The following is a 26,830-nucleotide window of genomic DNA, read 5'->3' as shown; positions in this document are numbered from 1 at the left end:
GACCTTCATGCAAAAATAACCTCTCATGGTCTTGGCCTGAAATTTATTACTCGTGCTGCAGGACTTTGTTTTCACAGATGGGACTTTATCAGCAAATTATATGGGCAGGCCACCAACTTCCCTCAGGAATGGAGGAGTGCTGGTATTTACTCGGGCTCTTATCTCTGCACTTAAAGCCACATTCTAACCACAAACTTCTATTTTCATTTATTGATAGAAAAGACAAAACACAGAGAATCCTCTGTTCTAAAACCCTCCTCATCCCCAAGCCCTGTGTCCCCCACGTACGTGATCAGAAGCTGCTGTCAGATATTTTACACGAGGAAAACTTCCCCTCTTTTCTTTTTTTCAAGTGGAATGGACTTGATAATGTGTTTCCACGTTCCCCACGTAACTCCATTAACACTGTGCAAAAGTTGGACAATTTAGCTCACTTTTCCAAATATTTACTTTGTTAAACAGTTTGTTGTGGTTTGCCTGGAGTTTTTCCTCTACTTAACTCCACTGTAATTTACCCTGTAATTAATATTCTAAAAGAGAACTCTGCTCATGGCAAGTCCTTCTAAACTACAGCACGTTGGGAATTGGAAGGTTTAGTGAATGTATCCGGCGAGGAGTGGCCCCAATTCCACCCCTTATCCTACCCCAGAAGGGCTCAAAAAAAAATAAATAAACCTGTTCTGAGCAGGACCACCAGGGTCAGAAAGGAGGGAATCTGAGCCCCCACGGGCAGCCTGGCTCCCACCTGCTCCATGTGGATGCTCCGTGTAACCTGTGTGGATACAAAAGAGGCAGGTGAGGGAGGAAAACTAAATAAATAATAACTCCAGGGAAAGGAAGAAATAGTGATAAGCACAGAGTGGCAGGGCAGCTGCCAGCTGCTATGTCCCATTACAGAACCTGATATTGATTCTTGCTGCTAATCAAGATCTAAAGTGCAATATATAATTTATTTCTGAATTGCACACACCATCCTAGAATAGACTCTTTTTGAAGGAATTTTGAAAAAGTGCATTCTTTACCTGATGAGACTCCACTCAGCAGTGCACTCAGATGGAACTCTGACAAATACAGCACACAGCTTATTTTAAGGTTTTCCTACTGAAACACTGTTTCACGGCACTTTGAATTAACAGGAAGGATGCCAAGTCATTTATTTCAAATGGGAAAGAAAATTTTAATAGAAAACCGTGTAAAGACTTGCAAAAAAACCCACTGAAACATTTTAAGTGTTTTGTTCCAAATTATTGAAAACATCATTAAAAGTGAATGCTGCTTTCCTGTTCAGTGTAATTCTTTCAATGTAGTTTTATTTGTTTGTTATATTTGTTATAGGATCCTATTTGTTATAGGATCCATACTTCAGGACCTGATCCTGTAATGACTCCCATGGAACTGTCTCATGGAACCCCCCTAGGAATATTAGAGCAATGCCTCTAAGACTGATCATTCAGCCAGGTGAGGTTCTTTGTTAGCAGAGAGATTCTAAGTTAATTGTCAACTATAAAATTCAGAATCCAGCTCAGAAACAACCTACATCATTCTGAGATACAGTTAAACCCAATTTGTCTCGGTTTTTACTCCTGTGACTTGATCATCCTATTCATCAACCACAAATACAAAGCCCTGCTAAGCAATGAGAGACCTTTGTTGTACTCAGTGGGTCTTGGATCCGATCTTGATGGCCAAATTCTGCTTTTTTTATCCCCAGAATGAACAGCTTCTACTCCATGGGGAACTCCCCCAAAAATGTGGTGTTACTGCAAGAAATGGTAAAGGAATTGAACCTCAGGGAATAACTTCACAATACTCTCCTAGCAAAGAAAGTTTGAAAACTCATTACAAAAGCGAGAGGATTTGTAAAGCAACACTGAAAATCTGGTCACGGTTCTGGCCCCACAATCTGTATCTGAATTTCAAATACTCCAGAGTTTGCAGAGAGAGATATAAACCAAATGGTGTGGTATGGACCACCGTAAGGATAAGGGCTATTTTCTAAATAATCACTAAAATCATGCTCAGAGGCAATAAACAATTGCCAGAGCTCTCGTGTGAGAGCAGTTAAGTAAAGGCAAATTCCAAGGTATTTTAGCCGAATATTGCATTCAAATTCTGACATACAAGGATAGGAACTCATGTGAAATGTGGACCTGGATTTCAATTTGAAACTCCTTGCCATTAAGGTTCGGGGTATGTTTGGGTCACGCAGCTCAATGTGGGTTTAGATCTCTACAGGATATCGGGTTTTTTTAAAGATACTTTTCATTTTCAGATGTGACGGTTAAAAAAATCCCGGGTACAATAAACCATTGGACTTGGGGGAGAAAAAAAAAAAAGTTGAGCTATAAACTGAAACCGAAGTAGCTCAACTTGGGAGTGTCCCAGCTGCAGAAAACTCTTAATTTTAAAACATTTTGATTGATCCTCAATCTCTTCGAATTACACTGCAGTGAGGGCTGTGCACCCTTCTGAAATCGGGCTATGCCTCAATTACTTCATCTGTGGATAAATTTCATTGTTATTTGAAACATGTGCAAAAGGCAGATACCAGTATACCCTAAAATTGATTAAATATCTACCTCATTAAAGTACAAACCCTAAAGTATAAGAGGCCCTGCTAGGAGGGTTCACTTTGCATTAAGAATGCTAAACCTTGCCAGGGAAATACTATTCTGGATCAATCCAGTTCAGCTGGACACTTACAGCACCACCTCCCTCATTTAGGGTTTTCACAGAGTTTCTACTGACAGTGAACACAAAGTGGCTCACCTGGTTCACTCAGGGTATCCAAAGGTGGAAGGCAAACAGGAGCCCTCCTCAGGTAAAATCTCAAAGTTTCATCCCACGAGCTGACATTTTTTTCGAGCACCAAATCTGGATCGGAGTTATTTCAGGACGTTTTATGAATTCAAAAGCGACTCGAGGAAACGTGAAACCTGGCAGGCTGTTAGTCCATTCTGGGGGACTATTACCTTCCAGACAATTATTTTCAACATCCAGTTCTGAGGTTTGGAAAACCCTTGTACCACTTCCCGTGAGGATTCACGGTCTGTTGGCCAAATGTGTCCCTGCCTTGCGATGCAACACGCTGCATTTGCTGCCCTTGACACAATACACCACTGAGCACTTACAGACAGGAGGAAAACTTCATACCTTTGTTCTGAGACACTGCTCAAAAAAGAGCAATAACTAGTTTTAGAATACAGAAAAAAACTTATATAAACACAAAACTGTCAGGAAAGATGTAGGTAGAGCGAGTCCCACCTTGGCCAGGAAGCAAGTAGGTGAGTAGTATTCAGACATTCTGGCTGTATGGAATAATTTTTCCTGTCCTTCTACTACAAGATTTGAGGTCCTCAAATAGCAGGAATGGCAATTCCTGGAGGGGGAGTTCTCTCTGTTTTCCATGCATTCAGGAAAGCCTCCCAGCATACCCTTGGAAAAAACAGAGTCATGGATGTGTGCTGGATCAGTTTGAACAGGCTGTTCCTAGTTGCCCCCTTCTTTTCAGAGGGATAATTGGGAAGATGGAGACAACAAGCCAGAGGAATTGCTCCAGAGGTGGTAGTCTACACTTCACTGATATTCTTCACAGGAGCTCACAGCTGGCACCATGCACCTTGTGGAACACAAGTCCAGGAACCCTCCAAGGAAAACAGGAGTCGTGATCTCAGGTTTCCATCACCCAAACAACTCCAGAAGCCAACAGTCCGAGCTTTACAAGTTTCTTCCAAGAAAGAAGGAGCAGGTTGCAAACTGGTTTAACCCTCTGGGTGTGCACTGTGCAGTCTGCGGGTCAAGAACCTCTCCAGGTGTCTCTCAGCCCTGCTTTGCTCCCAAGTTCTGGGAGAAGCAGTTCAGCTCCACGTTGCTGCTGCTCCGAGCCGTGTCCACAAGGTGTAGACCAGCCCTGCAGCTAAGCCAGGAATTTGAACAGGATGAGTTACAGAGTTGTATCAGGTTTAAATCAATCCCTTTTCAGCAGAGCACTTATGTCTGTGATTACCTTTAAAGCTGCACGTTCCTCATTAAGTCGGTGGGGTTAAGTAGGGCCTTAATGATATAAGAACCATCAGAATATGTTTCACTATTTTACAGATGGCAGCTCTGAGCCAGGACCCTCATTAGTGTTCCTGCTGCACTGACAGAGGGGCTGCTCCCTTGTACTACAAGGGAAATGGGATGTGGGCTTTCATATTATTTCAACCATTAAATCCAAATGCAGTTTCCAGAAGAAAGCCACTCAAATCCACACGGACATCACAGCTACGTTGCTGCACATCCCATCTCCTGAGCTCCGCAGGGAAATGTCTTCTGAGCGTGGAAGTGGCTGTTCCCATCCCTGCAGGGCAAGATGCGAAACCTGCACTGCTGGAGGATCCTTGGAAACCTGGCACGAGGTTTGTTTTGCAAAGTGCTGCTGTGAACAATTTGTCACCGACTCCCAGTGTGACAGACAAGCCCCTTTAGGCTCATTCGGATGAAGATCGGGAATGCTTCACTGGAGCTAAGGATGGAATACAGGCTTCAAAGGCATCACTTTTACTCATGACATCCAAAAAGTGTGTTAAAATGCCAAGAATCCAAAAGTTAGGAAACGCCACAAACGTTGTACAGCCCTTTTCTGAGGGCACTCCACGATCCAGGTGTCCATTATGGGATCACACACAATTTTTTCCCACTAAACCAGCACCTCTCTCGTTGTGAGGCGAGGGATGGCTTGAGGAAAGAATTGGGGTTGTCTAGGACAAGTAGAGACCTCACTTATTCCAAAAACAAGCAGTTATTCAATGCTTCTTCTGTTCTTCCCTTCAACACACAGCCCCAGATTTTGTCCTGTACATGGCCTTTAAACTCCACATTTAATACAGAATTATCCATTTCCTCGCAGGCATTCCTATGGTCCTACTGGAAGAGCACCCAAGCCACATCAGGTAAAAAGTTTGTCTTCACAACAGATGTGAGAACAGAATTAGTACCTTCCACTCAGATAATTCTCTATTTCCTGCTACCTCTACTTCCTACTTCCATTTTCTCCACTGAAATTCCAATCAGGTGCTTCTTCCTATTATTTGTCCTGCCTGTACTTCAGAGAAAGCACTAACAGTAAAGAAAAAGAATCACGAGATGAAAACTTCAGAGAATTTAGCTGCCAAACTCTAACGAGCCTGTACTAAACATTTGTGAACTAAAATCTTTTGAGAGCCACACAGCTTGGTCAGATTTGGGAAAATTTCCATAGGGATGCCAAGAGATCTCCATTTGATATCAGAGCAACTTCCACTCCAGATTTCAAGTGTTTGTCCAAAGCTCACAATGAGAATGGACGAACCTTTGGTTTGCTGGTGGGTTGTTAATTTGAGTTAAACACTGTTTTTTATTAATGCATTTCTAGTAGAGTGAGTGGAGTGTTGTTAATTAAAAACAGTTAAAAATTTGCAACAGAGATATGTGCAATATGTACTTGAAGCCTTTAGGTTCTTCTGGGGATACCAACTGGGATTTAAAATAAAAATTTAGGAATGAGGTTTCTTGAATGTAAGGTAAATGATAGGGAACAGCAGCCTAACGTAGGTTAGGTCAGTTGACCTGGAAAAGAAAGTGGAATATCAGTGTAAAACACTCTCACCCCAACACAAGGGTGCTGTTCACAGGCTGAAGGATCCTGTTACCTGCAGGCACTGCCCAGAAAGGTTCTTCCCTTTGGGCACCTCCCAGGTGTGCAATTTCTGTGGAGCACCAACGAGATCCAACAACCACTTCCTGGCAGCTGGGATTCAACTCCAGTCAGCCTGGAAGCTTCACAAAGGAAATCTCATGATAGTGCTTTATTCTGTCCTCTTCCAACTATTTGAGTACCAAGTTCTTCCCTCACACCCCAGATTTCTGGGTCATGACGAACATATAAAAGCCAAAAAGTACTGAATAATGAAAAGATATTAGAAGCTTGTTAAAGCTACTGCAAAAATGGTTAGTGATTTTCCTCTTCCTGAAAATGTCAAGGAAAGGTAGACCTAGATGACAAATTTCCAGTGGAAAATAATGAATTTCAATCAATAAAACCCTAATGATATAACAAAAAATAGATTTTCAGCATAAAATGTCCTTTGGGATTTAATCAAAAATTTCCATGACAGTAGATATTGTCTGCATACAAAATAAAAAGTCTATATGTTTTATCAAAAAAGATAAAGCAAATTTATGGCCATGGATGCTCTTTGATGCAACTTTTTATTTTAAGTTTCCTTATTGTTTTTTCCTGAGTGACTCCTCATGGGCCATGAAGAACAGCACCTTTGTGACTCCTTTCACAGGAACACAGAGTGATCCCAGAGGGCAGCCAGTGGGACAGGAGGATCTAGGAATGATGTTGTAATTCCTTAAGGCTCTATGGTTTTAGTGGGGATTTCTTTCCACCAGCCTCCAAATGCTCTTCCTGAGCAGGACTCCTCCACTCAGGATGTGTGCCATGAGAAGGTTTAATCCTTTAGGACAGATGCATGCAAAGGAAAATGGGAAATCTATTTTAAATGCAAAGGAAAGACGAAGCAGATAAAGGATGATTCTAAGTTAAGCTAATGAGAGGTGTACAATTAATTTTAAAATTAATATATTTATTTCTTATCCCTTTTAGAAATGAGCATTTCTGGGGAGGACAATGGCTGAGACACACACTGACAGTGGAAGCAGATGTTGCTACCTAAACATGGAAGTAACTGTTTCAAAGTACCTCCTCCCTTTTAAATTGACTATGAAATCAAATTAATTTGGTTTTAGTTTATAAATCAATGCAAATAGGCACAAGATCCCTCCCTTTCCTCCACGTTCACTTCCCCAGCTAGGAATAAGGTCCCACAGCCTCAAGTGATTTCCATCACCAGGGCCCAGCAGTGACCTGTGGAAAACAGTCTTTGAGCATCAGGAACAACATCCAGGCTCTTGGCTTGCTCCACACGCAGCTGTGCTGACAGCTCTGGAGTTGCCCTTCACACTGTCACAGCCAGGCTGTTCATGCCATGTCCCTCCCCCCTTGTCCCCTCCATGTCATTTTACTTTAGCTCAAATTCAGTGCTCCACACATCCATCCCTGTGGACTGAGGGCCCATATTCCCTCTTTAAGCTCCACAGCAAGCTCAGCCAAACATCCACACTGAGGCAGCTTCCCAGGCATCCCTGTAAGGGATTTCCTTGAGGGGGTTCTGGTGCTCATCCAAAACCCAACCCAGCAAAGCAACGGGCTTTCCCCCACACCTTCCTATCAGAGGCCCTGAACTCCAGCCCACTGTCACTGCCACCTCATCAGGCACACACCGAGGTGCCAGGAAAGTGGTGTCCCACCCCACAACTCCAGCTTGTCACCACCTCAATGTCAGTGACATTTCCTATTATTTCCACAGATCTCCAGGGTGTGAATCTGGGATATGGGCTGTAAACATAACTCACCAAGCAAGTTTGGGCTGCACTGATAAAGTGTATTTCTTACTCTTTTAAACACTCAACACACCAAAGACATAAAACATCTTGTTTATGGACCTCTTCCTGTGTGGACAGACCCACTCTAGAGAATCAGCCCATTTTCTTTATGTCACATGAATGAAAATCAGCACTGGATGACCATCTACTGTGGACCCATTTATGGTGATTTATTGAAGCATAAGACACTGCTTTCTAAACATATTTGGTGTAACCCACCTGAGAGTCGACCATCTGGTTAAATAGGATTTTTCTAATAGGTTTCAAAATGTTGCTGCACTTGGCCTGCAGATACTAATGCTAAAACCCTCAGCAATAAGGAAAAAAGTCCAATTACACAAAGGCATAAAGAATTCCTGATCGAAACTCTGCATCACATCCTCGACTGCTGCAAATTGGCACGGAGCGACTTACACGGAGCAGGAATCTGCTGAGCTGTTTAAACACGGGTGGCTGTAATTCCACAGCACCTGAAATCCTTTTTTCTAGAAGAACTCGGGCGACCAGAGTTCACCAGATTGCAGTGAGTATCTCACAGGCACGATGCTGCAAGATAAAAAGTGTGCTGGCTGTTTCCCAACAAGGAACTCGAGCCTGTGCTTATCTTTGAGCTTAGGAGCAGCCACGCTGAAGTCCCAGGTTCTGTGGCTGAAATTAAACATTAGCTCGAGGATTTGGCTGGGTCGGGGCCAATGCAAGTTTAAAAGCATCAATTCCAAAAGCAGGGATTGGTTTGGGAACAGTTCATCAGGTGCAACCAGTCTGAGCTCAGCTGACAGTCACAGGAGGGATGGAAGGTGCTGTTATCTCTCTGCTTTCCAGTAATCTCAGGCCTGACACTCTCTCATTTAACCATGGTCAATTATTTCAAGTTACTAAATGCCTATTAAGATTAGTAAGAGAATTTAAAATAAACTTATACAGTGCCTTATACATCTACCTTCAGCTCAGTCACTCAAAATAAAAATAGAGGAACATCTGAAAATCTGACACAAAGCTTTGAATTAGCTGTTTAGTCAATAACTGAGGATTTTGCAGCATTAACCTGCAACTTCAGCTATTTAAAGTCAGTCAAGGAGACAGGAAGTACAGATGGAAATCAGAAAGAATAAGAGCTGCAAAATTACACTGTTTTCTTTCACATGTGAAATTCCGTATAAAATACTTCCCTATAAATAGTTGTCAATAAACACAACTGCTGCAAATGTATTTGGTAAATGTTGAGGTCAAAGGCCTCAACTGTTTATTGCCTTGTAAACTCAAAGGCAAGTAAATTTATTGCCTGAATGAGTTTCAGAGTATTGGCCATCATAAAAACTCTGCATCCAAGGCACAAACCAGCCCATGGGCTGCACTGTGGTTATTCCACACACAATTCAGGGGCCACCACGTGTAGCATAATTCAAAGTATCAGAAATATATTGTTGCCATGCTGGATATACACTGCACTTCACAGCTGGGAGAATGGATCTCACCTGTCATGTGACCTAGGTCTTGCAGACAGAAGAATATTACTTTAAAGTATCTCTTTTGCCTCATTTTAAAAAGGTCAAAGTGGGTCTATAGATTTCTTTCTATAAACTCATTGGAACCACAGTTAGTGTTTAGTGCCAAATCCTGCTCTTAGATCCATTATTCATGACTATACTTCAGAGATTAAAGTGTGGAGAATCTTATTATCTTCCAGCTCCAAAACTTAAAAGGGCCAGTCCAGGAAACAAAGGGTGTATATGTATATAAATATAAATGTTTTCTTGACTAGGGTTCTATTTAGGGAACACTGTGTTTCTGTCCCCTCAAGTTACAGCTCTAGAACTGAATGTGTTCAGTGCCCTTCCTCTCATGTTCCTTCCTGAAGTACTATATAACTATTGATTAATGTAAATGAGGAGAGAACAGATATGAATCTGCACAAATTAGATCTAGAGAACATTCCAGGCTCAAGCCAATATGGCACATGGTATAAAACATTAGTAAAATATTTAATAATCTAGCTTGTAAACTCCTCAGGGAGTTTCTCTGTGTTCTTTTTCTCTCTGTACCATGGAGCGTGCAGCCAGTTCAAGTAACTTTGGGGTAATTCCAATTTTTAATCCCCTTCAGTTGTGTGGTCAAGAGAGAGATGTCCAGCTGCCCAAACTGTAATTTCCAGTCTAACTGGATCATCCTGCCTTCACCCTGGGAGTCCCTCCATGAGGAGCTGATGATCTGCAGATAAAGCTTTGCAGAGAGTTATCTGAGAATGAAACTGCTGTCAGAGGATGAAGCACCTGAGTGCCCAACCATCCACACTTCAGCTGAGCACACCCACGTGTAGAGAAGCTCATGTCAGAGCAAGAACACAGACAGTGCCCCACAGAGACAGGAGACCCACCAAAAACACACAAACAACAGCCACACTTGAAAAAACTACTTCCACGGGTCTGCAAGTTCAAATAAATCAGAGATGTAAACACAAAACACTCAGGAACGTGCACAGGTACATCTCATTTCCTACAGAACCGTGGCACAAGTACAGCATGGGGGTTTTTTGGTTTTATTCCAGACAGATCTGTTTTACAATATTGTTCCCATCAAACAGAACCCTCTCAACTTTCCTCCAGCCGTTCCTCTGAAATGTTATATGATAACAACACTGCTCCATCTGAGAAATCTACCCCAGGAAATTCCACGTGCTGCACAATCAAAGGCACAAACACCTTGTCAAAGCCAACACACCAACATCTGAACTGAAGGGCACAGTGCAGGGCACTGCCATGAGGACCCTCCTGGTTCTACCTGGAGCTCCTTTCCACACCAGAACCACTTAACACCCCCACTGCTGGGGATTTATCACTTACAGGCACTGAGTCCTTGTGGGAAAGGCTCAGAAAGCAGCACATCCCTCCCCAGTGAGTGCAGCCTAACAGAGGTATCACCCAACACAGAACATACAGTAGTAATTCCACTGAGGTTAATGGGACCACTCAGTAGAATGGTTAAGGTGAAAGAGAAATAGAGTCCAAATCACCAGGAGTTAAAAAACAGCCAAACAATAACAATGCACAAATATTAAACATAAAACACTTCCAGGTACTTCTGTCCTGTAAGTCTGTTTAGCACAGTTAATGCAATGACAAATGAGTGACATCACATGACCCCCATCACACTTTCACTCAAACAATGCAGCCATGAACTTTTCTTGGCATAACATGTGATATGAACGGGGCACTGTTGCTTAATCATTCCCCATGATGTTTATAGGATGGAAATAAGATCTTAATATAACTAGAGGGGCCACAGGAGGGACACTTTAAAGGCTGCACTGCCATGTGTGTCAATACCAAGGGCTTGGCAACATCTGGCTTAATTCATTTCTGAGTTGTTTACTAACTGGAGACCAGGTGTTATTTCCTCTCTGAGATGGGAAATGCCTTTAGTTGACACTGGTGCATCTCCCTCTTGCCAAAGGGGAACTCGGGAGACACCATGAAAACCAGTTAAGCACTTGTGGGAGAAACTGGGTTTGGGATTTGCCTGTGGCATCTCTTCAGAATACAGGCCCTTGCAGCAGAGGTTGTGTCTGACTGTGCCCTTGGTCTGACAGAGCTTGAGTTGGGGCAAGGCTTCTCAGCATTTCTGGAGCACAAACGTAGGAGAAGATGGCAAATTCCAAAATCCCTGCCCTCCTGCGAACAAAGAAAATGTCCCACTTTGGCACTATATTTTCCAAAATGTCTTCCAGGACGAGGTACAGCCTTTAGGGAACTCTACCCAGCAATCCTTTCTAGAAAGGCAGTTTTCAAAAGCAATCACCTGTTGCTCTACCCTTTCAGGGAGACCTTTTGACCGCTTGGATTCAGTTTGTCTTCCAAGACTCAGTTAAACATCAGCAAAAGCTGCTCATGAATAATTCCTGGTGAGGAGCTATTTTTTTTCCACATCCCTGTTTGGCAGAAAGCAGAAACAATTTGAGGCTGTTTGAGAAAAATCAAACTTGCCTCAGATGATCTGTATCCCCAAACAAGTTTAGAGCACAGCTGCAGATAGGTTGTGGAGATATGAGCTTTTGCACTCACACAAACATCAAACCACATTAATGGCCACGGGAACATGCCAGAAGAGTTCATTTGAAAATCATTATGCATTCATTTCTACGAGCAACACCTTGTGGCCCCTGCTGTGAGTGTGGTTGTGCTGCAGCCATTTCCTTTTATGTCAGAAGTGGTTTTTGGAAGCTTGGCACGAGAAACACACTAATATTTTTGTTAAGGAAAATTTCAGATTCCGCAGCAGGTCCTCGAGAACAGCGGTGCAACGCAAGTATTCAGATTTTTATCATTTGTAGCCTGATTTCAGCTTTGCCTTACATCAGAATAAAATTCCTTCAAAGCTAATTTCAGTCCGGCCCCAGGAGAGCATTTGTCCATATCATGAAAAGCAGGATTTTATTTAACACTATTACATACACATGCTGGTGCAGTCAGATGCCCAACTGGAATAGCAGAGCTAAGACAGGTCAGGATGAAGGTGCACTGGTGGGGCTTGGCAGGGAACCTGCTTTTAGTGCTCTTGGCTCTAGCTGAGAACATCAGTTTCTCGTTGGTGAGTTCTGAAAACAAAATTCTTTCCAAAAAAAAAAAAAAAAAAGGAAAGAGAAGAAATAAATCCCTTCACAAATTCTACTCTGGGCAATTGTGTATCGGTGTCATAACTTAAAATCAACAAACCGTACAAAGGAGGTGAATCAAAGTTAAACACATCTGTGGACATGACATTCTTTGATTCCGTTTCTTACACACACTTTTGAAAACAGGCTTCTGATGCATCAGGCTCAGCTGGCAGAGGCATTTTAGCCAAGTTCTCCCAGTCAGTGTTCCTCCACAGGTATTAAACCCCCCTGGGGAATGCAGGCACAGAGGTAATAAACATATTCGTTTCATTACAACATCTTAAAAAATGTAAAAATTCTAAAAAACCAACTGTAAGCTGACCTGCAGCCAAAGTACACATTAATTATACAGCTTAAGTCAGGCGGATGCTCAAGGAAAAGAGATATAATGTTACACCCAGCTGGATACTTTGTAGTTAGCACAAATGTAATATAAAGCGTACCAGAGTTTGTCAAGTGTCTGTCTGGATTTTCAGTTTTCATTAGTACTATAATTAAAACCACATTTTCAGCTATATTACCTATAACAAGAAAGGAATGAGAAATGAGGTTGTCAAGGTCAGTCTCTCTCTGCTCTTTATCCTGAGTATCTGCAGGCCACAAGCTGTTGGATTTGGTGTAAACCAGAGTAATGGGATGGAATGTCACGTTACAACCAAACCTTTGTGGCTGAGAAGACAAACTGATGAGGTCACTTCCTCCTAATCACCAGCGGAGCGTATTTATCAACAGCCACATAAGTCAGGGGGACAGGGAGGCAGTGACAGACAGACTGACAGATCTGTGGAAACACAAACACCCCGAACGCAGATACGGCAGGGCCGATGCACAGAACGTTCCTTCCCAGAGAGCTGCACTTGATCTTGTGCTGTCACAGCCCTCCCCATCCACAAACAACCCTTTGATGCCCTTTCCATGGCTTGTCACAGAGGGCACAGCAAAGATCTGGAAAATATGAACAATGCATAACTTAGGCAACAAGATTTAGGCACAGATTCATATTTTTAACACTTTCAAAGAGCTCACAATTTGGCTTAAAACCTCTAAGGCAAAGTGACCAGGTGGCAGAGAGAAGAATTCCCCAGAGAGGGACATATTGTTCCAATCATTACAGTGGATGCCTTAATTAGAGATGGGTGGTGAAAGGCAGCACAGCTCAACATCTTACTAAGGGATCTGACCCAGAAATTCCAGTATCAAAAATGCTTTTTTTTTTTGCATATTCAAGTGCAAATAGGTACTTGAGGCAGCCAAGGCACCAGTGAATGCAAATGGGATTCCCTGGATGCGGTCTAGAAGGTAAATATGGGTTTAGCTTTCATGAAACCCAGAAAAAAAATAATAATCAAAAAGCAAAGCAGCTGATCAGTCATGTTAAATATAAATGACAGTTTGTTTGTGATATTAAAATGGGATTTTAGCTTCATTTAAAAAGAACACTAACTACTATGAAGGAGATGAGTGAACTATTACAACACTGAAAGACTTAAAAACGATACCCCAGGAGATAACATTGGGAGAATAAAGTGAAAGAGCTCATATAAAATACAAAAGGTGTGTTGTAAAGAAGGATCAGAAGGGCAGACTTTGAGCTTCATCCAGTCATAAATCAAAAGCTTGTTCTCCATCATTCTTGTCTATGAGGTCAGCTTTGATTCCCAAGCTACAATTCCCAAAGGATGGAGGTATTTCTATTGGCAAGTATGTGTCTTTCTTGCCCCAGGCTGGCTCTGCCAGCCCTGCTGTCACCATGGACTGTCATTATCTCAATCTCTTTACTGCCCAGGATTGTTCCATCCTGGAGCCACAGGGAACTATCACAGGGTTGTGAGAGGAAAACCCACTTGGAGGACTGAGGGCATTTGCAGCAGATTAATTGACAAAGAAGTTTATCAAGCCAGGCCATCTGCAATAGTTCAGTCATTCTCCTTCACAGGGGCCAAACGCTTTAGCACAGCAGGCTCCTGGTGATGCTGGGGATACAAACTTATACAAAATAATGTGCTAAAAACCACCATTTAAAAACTCTGCCATCAAAAAATACAATAATAACTCCCTCCCCAATCACGTGCTTCATATTCTTTGTGTCTGAGTAACTCACGCATCAACCTTTGAGCTTTTGGTCAGTCAAACTGTCCACACTCACAAGAACAGTCTGTGTAAGCAGAACTACCCACCTGAGTACAGAGCCTGGTTCAGCACCTCAGTTTGCAGTCAGGCACCTCCATGTGCACAGATAAATGGCAGACCCTTCCCAGACACAAAACACATTTAGAATATTCTTTCCCTAATTGTCATGTAACTTACTAAACCAAATGATAATTACCATTTTTATTCTAAGTCGAAAAAATGTTAATTTAAAAACAATTCTTGAGTATTACTCAATACAGCAGACTTTTACAGTGTTCTTGCACGGTGCATTCTATTATTTGCTCCATTAGTATCATAATGGTTTTACTTCAGTAAATCTCACTTAACACAGAGAAACGTTGCCGTGTGGTGTAAAACCTGATAGTTACTGCGAGTATCTCTAACAAAGATAACATTTACACAGAATAATACAGACATCCGATCCTGCTTGTTTCTAGAGATAAAAACCTTCATTCTTTTGGCAACAATTCCTAAAGGAAAGGCACCGATGGGGGTAAAGCCCAAATTTGTAATACAAGATCGCCCTCTACTGCTCAGGAGAGAGGAAAACTAGTGAGGATCACAGAAAGAGAGAGATTTGAGTTGGAAGGGACATTAAGGCTCATCCCGTTCCAACCCCTGCCATGGGCAGGGACACCTTCCGCTATCCCAGGTTGCTCCAAGCCCCATCCAACCTGGCCTGGAACACTTCCAGGGATCCAGGGGCAGCCACAGCTTCTCTGGGCAACCTGTGCCAGGGCCTCACCACCCTCACAGTCAAGAATTCCTTCCTAATATCCCATCTCACCCCATCCTCTGGCAGTGGGAAGCCATTCCCCCTTGTCCTGTCACTCCAGGCCCTTGTAAAAAGTCCTTCTCCATCTTTTTTGTAGGTTCCCTTCAGGTACTGGAATTACTGATTATTACTTGTATCTATTAAGACTCAGTCAAGTTATAATCAAGCCACATCGTGCTAAAAACTAAGTTACAAACATTTTTAGTTTTGGGTTCTGTTTTTTTTCCATTCAGCAGGCAATTTTAGCCTGAAATAGAAAAGGAATCATGCGGTGGGGAAAAATTTGCTTTTAAATAATTATTTCATTAAAACAGATTCTTCAAGGTCACATACAGACCACTGCAGAAGCAACAAGTCATGGAAACAAAACAAAAAGTACCAACACAGAGATTTGCTTTACCACTTTTGTGTATTTAACACAGGAAAAAAAAATATATATATAAATAGGAGAACTGTGATAAAAGAAGGGCAAACAAGAAACATTCACCATTCTGAATCAGCTGCACAAGACAGTACAATTCTTGAGTCCAGATAGCACTAGAACTTCTTTGTAGCTATAAAAGGTTTCAAATTTCAACCCAAAATAAACAGGGATTTATTGAAGACTTCAAGTCAATGTATCCTGATATGTCATCAGTCTCAGTAACAGCAGGGCTGCACCCTGCCTAGAAACATAGATCTCCACTAACAATTGCCAGTCACCATTATAAACTGGTCAATAAAACCCACTTTATTTACATAAAAACACTGTTTTTCCATCACCAGCTTTAGGGCCAAAACTCGGTTCTGGTTTTAATTCAACAAACAAGTAGGATTTATAGGGCTAGACAGAGCTTCTGTCCCTCTGTCTGTCTTGCAACTCCAACTCCACAGTGCTCTCCTGGCAAAACTATCCACAAACCCAAGTCTGTAACTACCAGCAATGGATCTGGGTTGTGATGGAAAGCAAGAAAAACCCACATGCACACGAAGTATATAAAGTTCCCTCAAACAATTTGGAGCAGGAGGGGAGTTGCTTGTTCCTCTGAAATAATACACCTCACAAACACTTTGGCTCAGAGCAATCACCGCTCACAGAGATTTCTGTCAGTGGTTTTTCTGGCACAGTTTTAGAACAAACTCCAAACAGAAACTCAAGCGTGGCTGAAGAGCTAATGATGTGGAAAATGTACAGAATCTCCCAAAGTTGTGCTTGCCATTCTAAAAAGTTTATTTTGTGCCTCGAGTTACAAGTGTTTCTCCAAACACGACACAGTTTTATCTCACATAACAGGAATTTTCCATTCATATCCTCGTTGTGGGGTGCAATGTAAAGCTTATAATGTAATGGTTCCACTTTCTACAAACAGACAATTGAAAGTGGAGGAAAAAAAAAAGAAGATTCTTGAAAATTTTGAAAACTCTCTTCCACCTATTATTTTCTCCCTCCATAAAAAAAAAAAAAACAATCTGGAAAAGTGAAATGATTCCCTGTGGGATCTTGTGGTGACATCACTGGTGGAGAGCTCCCAAAGCCATTACAGTGCCTCTCCTGGAACACCACATGTATTAATTAGTCTTACCAAAATACACCTCCCAGAAACAGAGATATCAGCTGGGAGGTGACTCACAAGTTTTTGGTATTACAGGTGGTTGTTTGGAGTGATCAGTTACCAACGTTCTTAAAATTATTTTGTTGGTTTGGACATTCCTGATCTGATTTTGGCTCCTTGCAGGAAGAGAACATGGCTTGTTTTTTCAAGGTTTATCTTTATCTGTGATACACCATCAAGTTCCTCAACTCCTTGTTTCACACTAGTCCCCAGCTGTCTCTGCCACACACACACACACTGGTTCATTCCAAGCTTTTACCTGAATTTAATCAATTATTTATTTTATCTGTGAAACCTGAGTGCAGAATGGCAGAGAGATGATGCTACACATCCACACAGCCCTCTGCTGTCCCCAGGGATGAGGGCCCTTCTTTGGGCACTTACAGCTTTATATCCTTCTTAAATTCCAGACCCAAAGCAGCCCACAGGACTCGAGCACCATTCCTTGCCAATCCACCAGACCTGTCGGGATTTTCACGCACCATTTTCTCACATTTTATTCACAAATTTTGCTGCCAGGCCACAAACCCATTCTGTGTGCACATATTTAAAATCTGTGACACAGGAATTTTCCTCGGAAAAATCTTGCTGTTTGACCCCCTCCTCACTGGAAATAATCTTTAATATTTCTGGGAGGGTATTTATTGTTGCATCAGAGGCATGAGTGTCTTGTGTCATGTAACACAACCATTATTATCTCTTAAAAGAAAGACAACCAAAAAAAACTCATAACCCCAAACAGCTACACATAAGCACAAAATTACCACTCATTTTCTTATTGTTGTCCACACTCACAACAAAACTCTATTTTCTTATATGAAATAAAGACTTCCCATATTCCAGCTCTTGTCCATCATCTCTTCTCCTTCTGTTGCACACCTCTCTGGCTCCATTTTTTTTAGACCCTCCCATTAGACATCCATAAACAGCAGTTTCTGCCCTAACCAATTATCTAAAAGCTCAAGTAAAATTCTGATTCAATCACCAATTTGATTTCACCAATTAAATCTACATATTTCAGCCCTTATCTGTGGCTATTTTTCCTCACATTCCAAGGCATCCAATCTAGAAAGTGACAAAAAGTTCCAGAAGGTAAAGCCTTGGTGTCATCAGTGCTTTCCTTTTGATTTGCCAGAAGGACACTTTTTGGCAGAAAACTAACTCCTGTTAGTCCTTCCTATAAAATACACCACAAACAAGCTTTAGCAAATCCCAATTTGATGTGCTGGACAACAGTTCAATTTAAGAAATAATCATTGTCATTTAATTCTGCCAGATGCCAAGGGTAACAAGCAAACTCACAGGACTTCCTCAACTTTGGATTCTTTTTCTTTCCCAAATTTTTTCCTACACTTAGTTTAGATTTCCCACTTACATGGGGAATGATCCCTATTTATTTCTGCCACAGCCATTATCACCACTTCAGATTCCACACAACATCATTATGATTTCCTCCACATGAAGGCACCCAAACTCCAGAGAACTCCTTTGATCTTTTCAAAGAACAACCAGCAGCACTACCACTGTTGCTGTTATTTAATTTATTTATCAGTCTGATGTCGCTGCTTCCATAAAGGTATGACCCCCAGAGTTTAAGTCTGCAATACCTTTCTCCTGAAGAGGCAAAATCAATCCCAAGGGAATAAAAATACAGCAAATTTCACATCTTTATCAAGGAGTTTGAGTGTTGCACATAATCTCTAAAGGCACCAGAGCTAAAAATAAAAGCAAGCAGCATACCTGTTCCTTCATGCAGTGGCTGTAGGAGTTATTAAAATGATGTTTACAGCCACAGTGACTGGCTGTCCTCACGTTGCCTCAATCCTTATGATGTATTTCTTCCCATTGCTCATCTTGGTCTGCAACATCTGGATTGTTTTAATTCTCCATTATGTTCAGTCATGTAATTTTTGTACCTCTGCTATCATATTCTGGGTTTTAATAAACTGGTCTTCTCCTTGATCCTCCCATCATCTGTTTCTTTCATTCCCTGGACCCACCCTAAATCCTGCCAATTCCAAGCAATTTGTTCTGACAATCCTTCTCGGGCAGGTTTCATTAAAACCTCCAGCTGTGGAAGTGAAGTTACTAATGTAGGACTAAAAACCAAAATCTCCACACCTGGAGATCTTGCACTGGCCCTTCTGGGAAATCCCACCAAACTCAAACCACTTGTGCCCAGCCATTCCTTTCACTTCAAACAACATCCCTGGGAGTCCCCGTGACATTATTGTCTAAACTGATGCCAAAAATCCCTCCTCCACAACTTAGTTCTATGTGTGTCTAAGCACAGGTGGCAGAAATGCCTTAACGTAATTTTAAAAACCAAAATCCCGAACTACCAATTTATGCATTTCTCCCTATTAATTAACAGCCAGAGCTACTGAAGGAATAAAGAAAAATGCTGCAAAAAGAGACCCATTTGAATGCCCCGAGCACAAGCAGCAGCCCAGTTCTTACAAGGGAGGCAGCCAAAAAATCTTCTTTTGCACCCCGGAACCATCTTTCACGTTAGTTAAATTCAGGTAAAAACTCCGTGTTAGTTAAAGTCCAGTAAAAACTCTGTGCAATAGCCCTAACACTTATTTGCACAGAATAACAGGAAACAGGACCATGAAAAGAACATTCGGCATTAAGCCCATGGTTTAAGAGAGCAAGGACTGCTCATTTTACGTCATTAGAAAGTCCTGTTTTCTGCACACAGAACCATCACCCCAAAACTCTGCAGGGCACCTGCTCAAGCACATCCTTGCTCTGCTGTGTGCTAGGACGGAAGGCTCACATCCATCTCCGTGTTTTATCATGGAATCACAGAATGGTTTGGGTTGGAAGGGACCTCATAGGCCATCGCATTCCAACCCCCTGCCTAGACCAGGTTGCTTCAAGCCCCGTCCAACCTGGCCTTGGACACTTCCAGGGATCCAGGGACAGGTACAGCTTCTCTGGGCAACCTGTACCAGAGCCTTATGGCGATCAGGAACATGAACAGCAGTGCAAACGCATCCAGCAGGGACTAAGATGGAACGACGACAGCGGGACGCGCCCGCGCGCTCCCTCAGCGCCCTCACGAAGCCCCGCCCCTCGCGGCGCGAGACCGCCCCTTCCCGCCAAGCAGCCTCAGCCAATCAGAGCGAAGATCACCACAGCCGGCTGCGCTGTTTGCCTCTTAAAGCCCGCCCTCCTCCCCCACTCACCAATCAGAGCGCTCCTCTCATGCGGCCGCGGGGGAGGCCCGCTTGGCTCTCCACGCACCCTGTGAGCCGCAGCTTTCCATTGGGCGATGCGGAGGTGGGCGGGGCCAGTTCAAACGGGTGGCGGCGCCATGGTGAACCCGGTGAGGGTCCGGGACCGGGATCGGGGTCGCGATCGCGATCGGGGCCGGAGCACAGCCGAGGGTCCTGGCCCCCAGGTGAGCCCTTCGCTCTCCCCGCAGCCCAGCGCGGCGCCCGCCGACGGCTTCGCCTCCTCAGACGACGAGGCCGCCGAGGAGGACCCGAGCCCGCTCCACATCTCCTGGTGAGGCGCCGCCCGCGGGGGTCCTTTCCCTCGGGAAATTGCATTAAATCCCTCTTCTGACAAAGAGGAGCTCTGGTGACCTGCCAGGGTTGTGGGTGGATGGTGATGTCCCTGAAAACGGATTAAAGCGGTGCCGGGGAACTGTCAGTGGAAGTGGCTGGGGTTGGAAGGGGCCTCTGGAACCCACCCAGTCCGATCCCCCTGGTCAGGCAGGTTCATTCAGAGCAGGATGCGCAGGATCACATCCAGGTGGGTTTTCGATGTCTCCAGGGATGGAGGCTCCAGATCTTCCTTGGGCAGTTCCAGGCCCTGGCACAGGTTGCCCAGAGAAGCTGTGGCTGCCCCCGAATCCCTGGAAGTGTCCAAGGCCAGGTTGGACGGGGCTTGGAGCAACCTGGGCTAGTGGAAGGTGTCCCTGCCCATGGCAGGGGATGGAATGGGATGAGTTTTAATCCCTTTGCCATGAAACAAGTGTTTTAAGGCCGCTCAAAAAATCACCAGTGAAGGCAGGTTTAATATAAAGGCAATGGCACAACAGAGTTCGTGGCAAGGTTCACTCTACTACTTACTAAACAGTTAAAATACACCAAGAAAAAGCACACAAAAATCTAAACTCACTATCAGTACCAGTCCAGAGACTCCATGTCTGTGGAGGCTGTGGTTGTGGAGGGGTAGGTAAGTGAGGCAAGAGGACAGAAAGGAATACAGCCCAAAGGCCTGACAACACTTAATTTATATCTTATAGCTTAACTTAACACTTAATACCATTAACTTAACACTTAACTTATGACTTAACTTAATCTAACGGCACTTAACTTATGACTTAACTCTTAACCTATTAACAATTTAACTTGGATCTATATATGATTTACTATACTATGACATTCACTTACTTATAAACCTAAAGCACTTAAGAATTTAAGAAAGCAGCATCCCTGGCACATTTGATGCAACATATGCACACAGACACAAGGAGTCTGCACAAGGTACCTGTGAAAAATTCCCCTTGAGTTCCATGAAATACTCACTTGGAATGTTTTTGCATTCTCCCCGACGGGAGAGGGATGGAGGAGTGAGATGTCAGCCCAGGATTTGTCAGTCAGGAAATACCAAACATGAAAGTTGCCACCTCTGAGAGGTGTCCCAGTTCAGGGGGGGTGTCTCTGGTTGCCACAGCCCAGGAGAGCTGAGCAGGTCTCATTTTGGGACACTGTAGGGTTGCAAGAGAGTGGGCTTCAGTTGTGATAACCTTTCACCTCAGCCACACTTTGCATTCTTACACTTTGAAAGTGTTATTCAGGCAAAAAGTTTCCAGGGAAGTTCATTAGAAAAGCAAGGGACTCGTCACACAACACAACTCTGGGAACAGGCAGGATTTCTGACAAGCTCTGAGCAGCTCAGCCTGAGCATTGTCAAGGCCAAGGCCTAACAAGCATTACTCAGATCACAGTCAGGGGTGAGGAGGGGGGATTGCACCACCACACCCTTCCAACCCAAACCCTTCTGGAGTTATATGGTTTTGTCACCCTCCAAGAAGTTTTTCTTTATAATCAGACGGAGCCTCCGTGATTCAGTTTGTGCCCGTTGCCCCCTGTCCTGTCACCAGGCACCACTGAAAGGGTCTGGTCCCATCCTCTTGACACCTCAAGATGCTTATAAATTTAAATAATCAAACTCTCACCTTCTGATTTATGTTTATTTTTAATTTTCTGATAGGTTGTCTTTGTCTCCTCTCTACTCTTTCAAGTTCCTGGGATTATGCTCCCTTCCAGGTAAGAAGCATTCACTGAAGTTTGCATGTTTGAGAGCTGAAGAGGGGTAATACCTTGTACCCCAAAATTCTCTGTGACTTACTTTGTAATCTACCACTGTTTTGGAAACAACAAAGCAAATCCATAGAATATCTTAACATAAGATGACATGTTTTCAATATATAGAATAAACATAAAACCTTCCACTGTATTTTTAACTACCAAAACTGCAGCCATAGTGAATCTCTTGTGGTCACCAGACCAGTCAACTCTTAACTGATCTTTATCCACCCCTTTTATTTCTTGTATTTTTTTTTTTGTTTGTGTCTTTTTATGCTTTACCCTGACTTAAAATTTCCAAAACTTTTTATCTGGAAAACCCAAAGCAGCTTAAAACCTCGGGCAGATTTCTTCTGTTAATCCTATTACATTAGAGCATTAAGCAGATAATGGTGCTTGAACTGCCTTCTGTGCCAGGGATCTACTTGCAAAAATAAGAACTTGTGCTTTGCTTGGGGTGTGGCTTGGTTGCTTGCTCTGGTTTTGGGGGGAGGTTGCCTGTGCTCTGCTCTTCAGCTGCAGCAGCCATTCCATAAATGTCACTTACCTGGAGTGGGAATTGTTGTCCATAATTTGTTTCAGGCTGCAGGTTTAAGGATGTCAGGAGGAATCTTCAGAAGGATGTAGGTGAGTTCTTCTGGCCAGTGTGTAAAGTGCCTCTTGCTTGTGTAAAGGGCAAGAAAAAGATGCAGCTGCAGCAAATCTTGGTACAGTCACAGATCACTTTTAGATGTGCCAGTGCCACTTCCCCTGTGGATTCCCTACAAATATGGGATAAATAGTCAGGGTATTTCCAGGCTGGAGCTACACAGGCACCTGTGTGTCCTTCACAGGAACCATGAGGCATCTTTAAAGTAGCTGGGGACAAGATGAATTACAAACTGGTGATATCCCCTTCCCAGAGGAAAGTGAGGTTGGGATAGAAAGATGGGATTATTTAAAGATTTGTGCTGAGTATTCACCTGTGAGCACTAGAAGGGCAGAGACTGACAGCACAAACCCCACAGTGTTTGGACAAGTGAAGCTGGGGAAGAAATTCCTGCCTGTGAGGCTGGTGAGGCTCTGGCACAGGTTTGCCCAGAGAAGCTGTGGCTGTCCCTGGATCCCTGGAAGTGTTCCAGGCCAGGCTGGACAGGGCTTGGAGCAACCTGGGATAGTGGAAGGTGTCCCTGCCCATGGGAGGGGGGTGGAATGAGATGAGCTTTCAGGTCCCTTCCAAGCCAAACCATTCTGGGACTCAGTGATTTTAAGCTGGAGATGGGACAGAAACATGCTTTAGTAGTTAACATGCTTTAGTAGTTAACATGCTCTCCTGAGAGCTGATGTGCTTCCTAGTGAGGCTTCTCTCAGGACTCCCTCTGAACTGAGAAAACTCCTCACCTGGATCATCTGAAGGCAAATATGGGAGAGACCCAGTGGAAGGAAATGCTGCTCAAAGCAAAATTTCTCACTCCTGTTGTCTTAACCTCAGAGATTAAACAAGAGACTCAGTACCAAGCAGCTTATCTGTGTATCCTTGAGCCTGATAGGCTTTTGTTTATTTGCAAGTGTATTAATCCGTTGGCAGGAGAACTGAAGAACTGTGGGATCCAGGACATATTTGTGCTTTGTACCAGAGGAGAGCTCTTAAAATACCGAGTGCCAAACCTGATAGACACCTACCAACAGCACGGGATGTGTGTGCACCACCATCCCATTCCTGATGGGAACGCTCCTGACATTGCCACGTGCTGCAAAATCCTCGAAGAGCTCAGAAGCTGCCTGGAAAATAACCGGAAAACAGTGATACAGTAGGTCCTGGTTAGATGTATAAGCAGGTGAAACAGAATGGTTTGAAATGGTAATTGCAGTCTTTGGGGTTAGTTCAAGCTGTGAAAAGCTGCTTGTTCCTCCTTCTCCATCTTTTTGGAGAGAACTTGTCCTTTGTAAGATTAGAGTGTCCCATTTCCCCTCGCTCTGTCCAGCAGAGTGTGTTGAAGGACTCTCTGCTCCCAGCCTACCTGGATACCAGGTGTGCAGCAGGAGGTGTGAGCTAAACCAGCTCTTGTCAGAGGTGGTGGCTGCCCCATCCCTGGAAGTGTTCCAGGCCAGGTTGGACGGGGCTTGGAGCAACCTGGTCCAATGGAAGGAAGGTGTCCCTGCCCATGGCAAGGGGTTGGAATGGTCTTTAAGGTCCCTTCCAACCCAAACCACTCTATGATTCTATAACAGGCCTCTGGGCTGTTTATTAGGAACTCAGTGGGTTCCAGCAGTGCAAAATTCCCCCTTAAATCACATGAAGCTGGTTTAAAGTAATTTATTTAGACACCTGTAGCTGAGCTCAGGGGGGAAGAGCTTTCCCTGTTCCCTGAATGACCCAGCTGACAGCTCCCTGCACAGACATTCCCTGAGTCCTTGGATTTCCTGCTGGTGCAGAACCCTGCTGTCCTCACAGCTGTCCTCAAAACCTTAATCTGGAGTAGGATCTAAAGAAAATTGAGGGTGTCCATCCTGGTGCCATTTGCTGTCCTCCCATGTCTTCGGGACTGTTACCACGAATGAAGGGGAACTTTAAAACTGAAGTTTCTCTGGAAAGACACTTAAGGAAGCTCTGAAGAACAAATAGGAGATATCCCTCTAGGTATAGAAATAGAATATATAAAATACACAGAAATTCTTGTTGACTTCCTTGTGCCACCGCTGCTCTTGATGATATTGAGGTGAGAATTGTGTCCATGTATTTATGCACTGGGGGGTCTCTGGGTGTTGCAGTTTCCCACAGCTTCTTACAACCAGATGTTTCCTTCTCTCCCAGCTGTTATGGTGGCCTTGGGCGCTCCTGTCTCGGTAAGAACTTGTCTTACTATAAAGGGGATGGACTTGTTCCTCTGCATCTTCCTTCATCCCAGTGTTCCAGAAGCATTAGTTCCTGTGTGTGACCCAGAAGGAAGGGGTGGTGATGCTGCCAGAAGACACAAAGGGGAATTAACTGGGTGTACTGGCACTCATTCTTGAAAAGCCTAGGAATTGCATCCCAAGTGCTGCTAGGAAGGCAGGGAAAAACAATGTTTCCGAAGCCTGCGGGCTTGGGCAGGAGCAGCAGCAGATGGGCCAGTGCCCAGAAATAGGATTCAGGAAAAAAACCCAACAGATGTGTGACCCCGAGGGGAGTTTTGCTGGGGTGGTTTTCCTGGAACAAGCCTGTGGCTGTGCATCCACGTGCACACACCTTTCCCTTGCAGTGGCTGCCTGTCTCCTGCTCCAGCTCTCGGACACTCTGGCACCTCAGCAGGTGATAGAGAGCCTCAGGAACCTGAGGGGATCCGGGGCCATACAGACCATCAAGGTAACAGGGCTGCAGCAGGTGACACACGTGTCCAAACATGAGGGACAGCTCGGCCAGGCCCCTCCTGCCATTCCCAAAGGGATCCCTCTGTCTTTCCAACATGCTCCACAGCTGCTCCCTGGGGTTTGAGCTGTTCCCTGCTGAAGCTGCTGAACAGCTTCTCCCAGGGAACAAGCGACAGGATGAAAAGAAATGGCCTCAGGTTGTGCCAGGGGAGGTTTAGGTTGGATATTAAGGAAAATTTCCTCATGGAAAGGGTTGTCCAGCCCTGGCACAGCTGCCCAAGTCAGTGGTGGAGTCCCCCATCCCTGGAGGGATTTAAAAGCCATGTGGATGTGGCACTTGGGACATGGGTCAGTGGGGGCCTTGGCAGTGCTGGGGGATGATTGGACTTGATGATCTTGGAGGGCTTTTCCAGCCTAAATCATTCCATGATGCAAAATAAAGCAGCTTTGAATTCTGACACTGAGCTCCCACCTATGAGGACCATGTTTTGCATTACCTTGGGCTCACATTGCCCTTGATGGGATCCAAGCCAAGATCCATGTAATCTGTGTCTGACAGTGAAAAATTCCAGAGGGTTGGATTAAGCACAACAAACCAGACTAGAGGGTGCAGTTTTCCTCTTGGGGTATCAAACAAATTTTTAAGAGGGGCAGTGCCTCTTCTGACAGCACAGAGCACTCACTGCAGACCTGGTTGTGCTTTTCCAGCAGTACAATTTCCTCCACGATTTCCGGGAGAACCTGGCTGCACACCTGGAAACGACGGACACGGTGCCGAGATCGGCATCGCGGTAGCTGGCACTGCCCTGGGCATCTCTGTGGAACACACATGGATGAGACACCTCTCCCCTGACCACGACTTCCTCACTGCTCCTGCCTGGGGGACACAGCTGCTCCCTCCCAAATCCGGCTGTGAAACTTTGGGGTGGGGATGGAGATCCTGCAGGATGTGCAGCATCCCCCTCTCCTCGGTGACTTTAATACTCACTGCCTTAAAAATACTCCTGCAAGTGTGGTTGTGCTCACTGCTGTTCTGGTGGCCTGCACGCCTGGCTTTCCATATAATAATCTGGATTCATGTTGGGATAATGGAGCTGGATAAAAATTACAGCACTGGAGCTGTTTACAAACACCCTCAGCAAAGTCAGGCTGGAGGGCTCACCCCTTACGAGCTGTAAGAACTCGTTCTAAAACGTCACATTTCCGCTCCCTGTGTTCAGGAATATTTAGGAATGGGTCCCCTCATTCCACAAGTAGGAGGTGTTGCACCACAGATCTGTGACAAGCCAAACAGGTGGGTTTTTAGGTGACTGCCGGGAAGAGACACTGCTGTAGCTGCGTGGGTGAGGCTCTGGCACAGCCCTTCTGCCTGCTGACAGCACAGAGAGTAAACAAACAATCAGCTGTGAGCCGGAGAGGATCCCACAGGAACACTCCTCTAACAGTCCCCATCCCTCCTGTTCCACTATATCCACTCATGAAGGGAATGATGAACAGGCAGGTTTTGATAAAACTTTGATTTTTTCAGGAC

The 26,830-nt window shown here is 44.1% G+C and overlaps 1 protein-coding gene and 1 long non-coding RNA gene across 5 annotated transcripts in view; one reads left to right on the top strand and one right to left on the bottom strand.

Moving 5' to 3' along the window:
* The window catches only part of LOC113977668, a 29,532-nt gene extending 10,030 nt beyond the window's left edge, over positions 1 to 19,502 (bottom strand). Inside the window, exons 1-2 of the long non-coding RNA XR_003537389.1 lie at positions 18,383 to 19,502; positions 676 to 772 (exon numbers count right to left, since the gene is read on the bottom strand). This is a non-coding gene — a long non-coding RNA (uncharacterized LOC113977668). The remainder of the gene's footprint in view (positions 1 to 675; positions 773 to 18,382) is intronic.
* Positions 19,503 to 19,886: 384 nt separating this feature from the next.
* On the top strand, positions 19,887 to 26,301 carry CDKN3 (cyclin dependent kinase inhibitor 3). Of its 4 annotated transcripts, XM_027703981.1 has the most exons (9): positions 19,958 to 19,976; positions 20,076 to 20,158; positions 20,246 to 20,407; positions 21,875 to 21,930; positions 22,552 to 22,596; positions 23,537 to 23,759; positions 24,764 to 24,795; positions 25,191 to 25,294; positions 26,008 to 26,301. In XM_027703981.1, exons 3-9 carry the CDS (start codon positions 20,388 to 20,390, stop codon positions 26,092 to 26,094), a joined length of 567 nt encoding a protein of 188 aa, XP_027559782.1. In that variant the 5' UTR covers positions 19,958 to 19,976; positions 20,076 to 20,158; positions 20,246 to 20,387; the 3' UTR covers positions 26,095 to 26,301. The 4 variants fall into 4 exon arrangements, with proteins under 4 accessions (XP_027559781.1, XP_027559780.1, XP_027559779.1 ...); XM_027703980.1 differs by lacking the exon at positions 20,246 to 20,407 and having other exon boundaries at positions 19,887 to 19,976; XM_027703979.1 differs by lacking the exon at positions 20,246 to 20,407 and having other exon boundaries at positions 19,930 to 20,158; positions 26,011 to 26,301.
* The last annotated feature ends 529 nt before the right edge of the window (positions 26,302 to 26,830 follow it).

This window comes from Neopelma chrysocephalum, unplaced genomic scaffold, assembly GCF_003984885.1.
Source record: "Neopelma chrysocephalum unplaced genomic scaffold, ASM398488v2 Primary Assembly neopelma1_253, whole genome shotgun sequence".
Classification (NCBI taxonomy): Eukaryota; Metazoa; Chordata; class Aves; order Passeriformes; family Pipridae; genus Neopelma; species Neopelma chrysocephalum.
This window is presented reverse-complemented; position numbering and strand designations above follow the sequence as displayed.

What these genes read in the sequence shown, in the direction of transcription:
- CDKN3 (XM_027703978.1), top strand. Translation starts at nt 19,965, where the DNA reads ATGGTGAACCCGGTGAGGGTCCGGGACCGGGATCGGGGTCGCGATCGC. An exon ending in GGGATTATGCTCCCTTCCAG is followed by an intron (nt 21,931 to 22,551) that starts GTAAGAAGCATT and finishes AATTTGTTTCAG; the next exon opens with GCTGCAGGTTTAAGGATGTC. An exon ending in CCTTGGGCGCTCCTGTCTCG is followed by an intron (nt 24,796 to 25,190) that starts GTAAGAACTTGT and finishes TTTCCCTTGCAG; the next exon opens with TGGCTGCCTGTCTCCTGCTC.